General features: G+C 31.1%; 2 protein-coding genes across 2 annotated transcripts; both read right to left on the reverse strand.

Annotated features, from left to right (window-relative positions):
• Positions 1-3,583: 3,583 nt before the first annotated feature.
• LOC141534098 (uncharacterized) lies at positions 3,584-5,590 on the reverse strand. The gene is made up of 2 exons (XM_074253237.1): positions 5,319-5,590; positions 3,584-5,243 (listed from the first exon to the last, which is right to left on the reverse strand). The coding sequence occupies exon 2, from the start codon at positions 4,769-4,771 to the stop codon at positions 3,584-3,586; it is 1,188 nt and encodes a 395-aa protein (XP_074109338.1). The 5' UTR covers positions 4,772-5,243; positions 5,319-5,590.
• Positions 5,591-5,645: 55 nt separating this feature from the next.
• On the reverse strand, positions 5,646-7,074 carry LOC141534099 (uncharacterized). The gene is made up of 3 exons (XM_074253238.1): positions 6,639-7,074; positions 6,258-6,533; positions 5,646-6,193 (listed from the first exon to the last, which is right to left on the reverse strand). The coding sequence occupies exons 1-3, from the start codon at positions 6,772-6,774 to the stop codon at positions 5,646-5,648; spliced, it is 960 nt and encodes a 319-aa protein (XP_074109339.1). The 5' UTR covers positions 6,775-7,074.
• Positions 7,075-8,647: the final 1,573 nt, after the last annotated feature.

Genomic DNA, 8,647 nt, shown 5'->3' on the forward strand with positions numbered 1-8,647 from the left:
ATTGATTCAAACGAAAAATAATTGAATTACATCAAATTATTGAATTAAGATAATAATCTTGAAGAATTTATTAATTTAAATGAAAACAGAAAATTTTGGATTCAACTAAAATTTATTTAGAGTCACAAAACATTTCCAAATTCAAAAATTTGTCTACTTCAATCAAGACAATGAAATTCTTCAAAATAATTTTTTTTAATTAAAGGAATGTATATTTTATATATTGTATATTTTTCCGAAAATGGGTAAAGAAAAAACAAATGTCTGGCAGAGACCTCATACCAAACGTTGTAAGTACAAACCAATGTCTTCATAATGACTGTTCCATAGAATGAAAATGTCTCCATAGTTTTCTAATGTCCTCATAGTATACAAACAGTAAAATTTACAGATTACCGTATATTTCACCGCTTGTATACCAATGTCCTCATAACGACTGTTCCATAGAATGAAAATGTCTCCATAGTTGTCGGATGTCCTCATAGTATACAAACAGTAAAATTTACAAATTACCGTATATTTCACCGGTTATATACTATGAGGACATCAGACAACTATGGAGACATTTTCATTTTATGGAACAGTCATTATGAGGACATTAGTTTAATTTACTGAACGTATTAATATAGTCTATACTTTGAGGACATTTGTATGGTCACTACTTTGAAAATGCTTGTATTCTGAGTTTTTCAATTTCTACGTACATATTTATAGCAATTACTTCTCATATAATTCATAAAATCGATGGTTTTAAACATAAGTTACTATTTTTTTGTCTTTTTATAAAAATGAGAGATAATCTAAGAAAGTTAAGAAAAATGTATGCATACCTAATACTTTACATCAATCATGAATGTATCAAGGAAAATAAATTATTCCTTAAGCGACAAAAAAATCATATTACATACAAAAGAATGATTAATTGCCTCAAGCGAAAAATTATTGAATTCAGATAACAATTTTAAAGAGTTTATTGATTTGAATGAAGACAAAAATTCTTAATTCAACTAAAATTGACTTGAGTTACAAAACATTTCCAAGTTAAAAAATTTATCTACTTCAATCAAGACAATGAAATTCTTCAAAATGATTTTTTTAATTAAAGAAATTTTTTTTTTTTTCAACCAAGTTCATATTTTTTTTTATAAATTCAATTTAATTTTAAACAAGTGATAAAGTACTATTCACGTGTTTTATTTTATTTTCCTCATTTTTGTAAATTTTTCCGAAAATGGGTAAAGAAAAAACAAATGTCTGGCAGAAACCCCATACCAAACGTTGCAAGTATAAACCAATGTCCTCATAATGACTGTTCTATAGAATGAAAATGTCTCCATAGTTTTCTAATGTCCTCATAGTATACAAACAGTAAAATTTACAGATTACCGTATATTTCACCGCTTGTATACCAATGTCCTCATAATGACTGTTCCATAGAATGAAAATGTCTCCATAGTTGTCTGATGTTCTTATAGTATACGAACGATATAATGTACAGATTACCGTATGTTTTATCGCTTGTGTACTATGAGGACATCAGACAACTATGGAGATATTTTTTTTCTATGGAACAGTCATTATGAGGACATTGGTTTATACTTGTAACGGTTTGTATGAAAACTTTGGAAGACATTTGTTTTCCTTTTCCTTCATGTCCAATAAAACACACTCTTCAAACACAAATAAGGAAAATTTCGTACAACTAACGTGGATCAATAAAATTTTTTTTAATTCCTCATATTAACCGTTACAAGCACATACCAATGTCCTCATAACGACTGTTCCATTGAATGAAAATGTTTCGATAGTTCCCCGATGTTCTCATAGTGTACAAACAGTGAAATTTATATATCTTTGTTTACTTCATTTATACTTACAATATCCTTGGCGTGGATTGTTATAAAATTTATTAACACCAATGGACTCAAGAATAACTTATTTATCATTTAATAGTTTAGATGACTTTATTAGAATTTTCTGTACTAACAAAAAAATACATGAGATATTGATTTTTATCTGATAAGAAAGAAAATAATAGCGAACTAAAATTGAGACAATAGTAATGAGTACAATTATGAGTAGCACTGTCTATTATTTTTGAAAATACAAAAATAACGGTTCGTATCTATACGAAAACTAGAAAATTAAAATTTAATAATTCCATAACGAAAAATACATTCTTTATGCATTTTAGATTTTTTAAAAACAAAGTATAAAATTGTTTAACTTTAACATTAAATAATAACTAGTATGATGAAATCTTTGTAATCTAATTTATAAGTCCGGAGACTTATCATAGAGTTTTTAAAAATAAGAAAAATAACATAAATGAAAACGAAAAATTAACAATTCATTTTGTTTTTGTATGTATGTAGCCATGATCTCATTTGTGGAACAGAACGTCCTTTGAAACAATCATGTGCATTTATCAATTCTTGCATCTCTTTTCCTGACGGTACATTCCCATTTTCTAAATGTCTCTTAAAAGCTGATAAAACAGTCGACTTTGCTTCATCTGTCCAAGTTTTCGGCCTTGAATCATCAGATCTTATAGACGATTGATTGATACGAGACTGAACACTGAATCTCGAAGTATCAGGTCCATAAACTGAGTCACTTTGTGAAACATTTGGTTCACTGATTGTGACACGTGATGTGCTTGGCTCAGCTTCATCATCTGTTGAATCATCACTGGTATCATGAAAACCTTGTACCATCTGGAGAATCTTGGACATTTTTACAATGTCAGTAGCAGCCACTGGTTGTCGATATATTTTTTGTGAATGTCCTCATGATGGCCCATGAAATTAGCAAGGTCTGTAACCTGATTGCCTTCTAGATTCAAATTGATGCATCTAGTAGCAACGTGCTTTCGCAACTGGGTTCCGCGAAGGAGGTCCGGAAAATCAGCACCACATTTTGCTGCATGTTGTCTTAACAAATAACACGCGCCTAAATGTTTATGCCGATCCTTGTCGATAGATGGCATTCCAAAGAAGTACTCATTTTTACGCGATACGTGAGCATCTTTGCGGTACGTGAGAATTAAATCCATGCATTTTTTAGATTATCATCAACCAAAACTGGAACAGTTCGATTACGTTTTCCACGAATTTCAAAGCGCATGTACCTCTTCGCTAATGCTTTTCCTTCTGGGGTCAAGGTCTCATAAATTTCTCTATCAGCCATGTCATTGATACCGCGACAGCTCTGAAAATATTTTACGTACAGCCGCTCTATTTCACCAGGGCGACGTCGATTGAAAACTAGCAATGACAATAAGGTCATTTCAGCCAGCTTTTTCCACGATTCAAAAGAAAATTTGACCTGCAATTCTTGAAAATATTTATTTCTTTCATCGACAAGGTACTTATAGAGCTTTTGAATGTCCTTCGTACTGGGAAGAATTACTTCCTTCGTTCTGAAATGCTGTGTTTGTGTTTCTGTTACTATCCTGTTGATGCTGGTTCCATAGTCTTCTTCAAGTAGCTTAAGAAAATCTTCAACCTTTTTTGATTCTCTATTTTTTCTTTTTTAATACATTCAGATCTCAAAATTTCTCCAACCTTTTTCAACAAAGTTCTCAAAGTTGATCCAACCGCTGGATGCAGAAAGGTTTTTGTTTCTGGAAGGAAAACAGCAACTTTTTGACAGCTTCAATTAAGAAGTCATAGTGACGGGGCTGGAATATGTCTGTAAAGCTTGTAATACGCGGGTTTAGTGATTTGATTGCTATAAGTAGTCGTCCCAATAACCGCAATCTGGCTCTTACCATTTGAAAAAGATGCTGATTAGTACCATACTGCTCGCATTGTTTGTTGGCAAAAACTATCAGCAACTCGTCGTACCTGATAGACCGAACTACCTCATCCTCGCGGAGATATGGAAATATATGTTTCCTTACATCAGCATTGGCTCTCTCATGAAGTCTTGCACTTACTTTCTTTCCTTTTACTAAAATAATTCTTTGGGCTTTTGAATTCTGTTTTGTGCACTTACGCCAATGATGGCGAATGACAAGCCTTGAATATTGACCCTTGCAGTTACCACATGCGATGAAGTCTTCAGCTTTTTTTTCTCTATGTGCAGCTGGACGTCGACACACAATTAATTTTCCACTGTTGAATTGGCGATCAGTGTTGTAAACATGATCACCATTTTTTCTAATAATAGAAATAATCTGTTTTCTTTCTTGGCTTTTTACGGATAGAGCCATAAATTTTTTTACTTCTTCTTGGTCGTGATGTTTTAATTGCAAGTGTCGAGCAATTTTGGCCTGAAATTTTTTGCAAAATAAACAGAAATGTTTTTTTGCTGTGCATGATGTTGGGTCCACCGATAATTCCCTGTCATCTGGAGCAGACGCTTTCGAATTTTGGTCAACAGTAATTGTATCATTCAAAAAATCAGCAAACGTCTGTTCTGTTCTTAAATCTGCATCAAGTTCATCGTCATCTTGAAATTCACAATTCTCGTCGTATTCTGATTCCTCATCACTATTAGACTCCTCATCACTATCAGGCTCATACTCATCTGCATCGTCTCCTGATTCACCAAAATATGATTCAACTCCTCTTGCAGCTTTGTTTTCTTCTACTGGTTCTTTATCTTCATTTTCTTTCACTTCTTGCTCTTTTTCTTCTTTCTGCTTTCTTTTCTTCATTTTTGTTTCTAAATTTTGAAGACCAGAATTAGTAACATCACATTTTCTTTTTCCTTTCTTTGGTAATTTTATGGACACCTCTTCCTCGGAAACAATCTTTGGCTTCATTTTTTTTTACTGTTGTCTTTCTCAGGTTCTTTATTCATAGTAATTTTAGTCTTTTCTGTCATTCGAGCAATAGTTCGTCCATTGGTTCCGTGAGAATTTGCTATTTCTTGTTCTAAAGCATGACATTTAAGTGAATTAACTTCATTGTTAATTGAAGAAAATTTTGAAATTTCGTTATTCAATTTGAGCACTTGACTAAGTTGAGAAATTTCCAAATTCAGGTCGAGGAGAGAATGGTTGATTGGTTCTTCAGTAAGTTCTATGAACGAAACTTGTATAGGATCCTGAGGGGTGACGTCGTAAATTTCATGAAGTTCGTTACAATTTTCTGGAAGATCAGATTCGCGAACAGTATGTGTTTTGTCACAGTCAGAAGATTCTATCGTTTGCTCATTACTCATCTCAGATAAATTAACTAAGATTTTTGCTCCTGTTGATGATTGATCAATAGAAAATTTTGACACCAACTGACCTGTTGATAATAATTTAGAGAATTAGAAAATGTCTACAAAGAGAAAAACAATATCAAGAATGTTGTATGTATTACCTTGGCATTTTTGTTGCACATCTGAATGAGATGAATTCAGTAGACTGAGATTTTGCTGCACATCGTTGATAAATATCAATTGTTCTGTTGCTTGAAGTTCCGGGGAATCATGTGAAATTAGAAACTCAGATGTTCTAGGGCCACTAACAGCGTTTAATAAATTTGTACCATGATCGATGCTTGAATTAATTATACATAATTTTTTATGGATGTTCAGATATTTTATGCTATTTTCCTTTTGCCCCGCATCTGATGAAGATGTGACTACAAGATTAAAACTCTCCTTTAGTGTACTGTTAAAAATTGGATTTCCTATTGCTTGAAGTATTAAAAATTGGATGCTGGTTCAAAAATTGGAGGATCTGATTGTAGAAATTTATGAATAGTGACTGATAAACTTTTATCTTCAACAATATTTGATTGAATTATATCCGTCTTTGCAAGCATTTTGAACCCTTCAATACAACGGTTTTTTTGTTCTGCATGAAAATTAGATGGTGAAAATTTTGAAGAATCACTAGGGGCATCAGAACTTATAACCTTTGATGGAGAATATTCATCATCGGATATTGGTGGAATTTCATCATCAACAGAGTCTTTAGTCATTGACTTCAACATAGATTCTTGGGATGTGTTTTCTTCGTTCACTGTAACCTTTGGTGGAGAACTTCTATCAGCAGATATTGGTGAAATTTTATCATCAGGAGGGTCTTTAGCCATTGACTTTAAAGTAGATTCCTGAGTCGTGTTATCATCGTTCACTATAATCTTTGGTGGAGAAAATTCATCAGGAGATATTGGAGGAATTTCACAATCAGGAGGATCTTTAGCCATTGACTTTAACATAGATTCCTGGGACGTGTTTTCGTCATTCACTGTAAATTGTAATGCTATAAAAAGTTCTCAGGTTATAAACATTATAATCAAAATTTTAATTACCTCGTTTCATTCGCTTGAATCGTGGCTGTTTCAAAACAAATTTTTTAACATTTGTATCTTGATCAAAATCCAAGCATTGAATTAGGTTATCGGATAGTGATTTTTGTAAGAGATTTTCATCAATAAATAGTACATGCCCTTTTACATCTTTTAAAAAATCTTTTGAAACTTGAGAGAATGATTTTGCTGGGATATTTTCTAACTGCCAAATGCCCTGCATGTAGTTAGTTTTTCCATTAATGTTTTCCACGATTCCAGTCAAAATCGTTTTATCATCTAAAGAGAAAGACAAAAAATTTAGTTGGACATGACAATGATTGAACAAAAAAAAAAAATAAAAATGATAATACATAGAAAGTAAGAAAAATAAATTTTACTTACCACAAATCGCCATAACACGGGCTGCATATTTTTTATTATCACTATATTTCACCATGCACTTTTTGCGAACAGTGGAAACATTTTTTAGTGGACAAACATACCAAATTTCATCTTGATAAAGCACTAAAACGTACATAGTGAATAATGATACAAGAGCTGTTAATATTTTTAATTATATCATCAATTTTCGATATCCTTCCTATGATGAGTTAAAACAAAGAGTTGACGCCATATTAATGCGTCATTATTATTTAATGGCAGGGGTACCAGTGAATTCCATAAAGTTAATTAGAGAGATGGTATAATACCGTCGATCAAGTATGAATCAGAGTTATCGACAGAGCTCGAATTGACTTCACATTACAAACAATAAACGAATTTCTTCCAAAGTCCTCATACAAATCGTTGCAAGTACAAACCAATGTCCTCATAACGACTGTTCCATAGAATGAAAATGTCTCCATAGTTTTCTAATGTCCTCATAGTATACAAACAGTAAAATTTACAAATTACCGTATATTTCACCGGTTATATACTATGAGGACATCAGACAACTATGGAGACATTTTCATTTTATGGAACAGTCATTATGAGGACATTAGTTTAATTTACTGAACGTATTAATATAGTCTATACTTTGAGGACATTTGTATGGTCACTACTTTGAAAATGCTTGTATTCTGATTTTTTCAATTTCTACGTACATATTTATAGCAATTACTTCTCATATAATTCATAAAATCGATGGTTTTAAACATAAGTTACTATTTTTTTTTTGTCTTTTTATAAAAATGAGAGATAATCTAAGAAAGTTAAGAAAATGTATATACATACCTAATACTTCACATCAATCATGAATGTATCAGGGAAAATAAATTATTCCTTAAGCGACAAAAATCATATTACATACAAAAGAATGTTTAATTGCCTCAAGCGAAAAATTATTGAATTCAGATAACAATTCTAAAGAGTTTATTGATTTGAATGAAGACAAAAAATTCTTAATTCAACTAAAATTGACTTGAGTTACAAAACATTTCCAAGTTAAAAAATTTATCTACTTCAATCAAGACAATGAAATTCTTCAAAATGATTTTTTTTAATTAACGAAATTTTTTTTTTTTTTCAACCAAGTCCATATTTTTTTTTTTTAAATTCAATTTAATTTTAAACAAGTGATAAAGTACTATTCGCGTGTTTTATGTTATTTTCCTCATTTTTGTATATTTTTCCGAAAATGGGTAAAGAAAAAACAAATGTCTGGCAGAAACCCCATACCAAACGTTGCAAGTATAAACCAATGTCCTCATAATGACTGTTCCATAGAATGAAAATGTCTCCATAGTTGTCTGATGTTCTCATAGTATACAAACGATAAAATGTACAGATTACCGTATGTTTCATCGCTTGTGTACAATGAGGAGATCAGACAACTATGGAGATATTTTTTTCTATGGTACAGTCATTATGAGGATATTGGTTTGTACTGTAACGGTTTGTATGAAAACTTTGAAAGAAATTTGTGTTTTTACTTCATGTCTAATAAAATACACTCTCCAAGTATAGATGAGGGAAATTTTGTGTAACTTATGTAGATAAGAAAATATCTCTCAAAGTTCTCATACGATCTGTTAGAAGAACAAACCGATATAAATATTTGTAATTTTTCCTTTCAGCTTAATAGTTTTTTAATAATTATTTGTCATCGATTTTGTGAAAATTACTACACACATTTTAAAATGATTAATTTCTAATAATAATAGCATTTATTTTTATATCAATTTATGAAATTAATAAACACGATCGTTTTTTAAATTAATCAAATGAACAAAAATTTTTTTGAATCGTTGATATTTAATCTTCGTAATCGATTCAAAACGTGGCCAATAAATTTTATTTGTTTGTTGTCAATTCTAATATTGACCGTGTTTACAATTTGCTGTAATCAGTCGACAAAACTTAAAAAAATGTCATGAACAATCATTATAACCAAACATACTTTATAAATG

This window comes from Cotesia typhae, unplaced genomic scaffold (assembly GCF_013202065.1).
Source record: "Cotesia typhae breed Kobodo isofemale line unplaced genomic scaffold, CoteBio_Ctyphae scaffold_13, whole genome shotgun sequence".
NCBI lineage: Eukaryota > Metazoa > Arthropoda > Insecta > Hymenoptera > Braconidae > Cotesia > Cotesia typhae.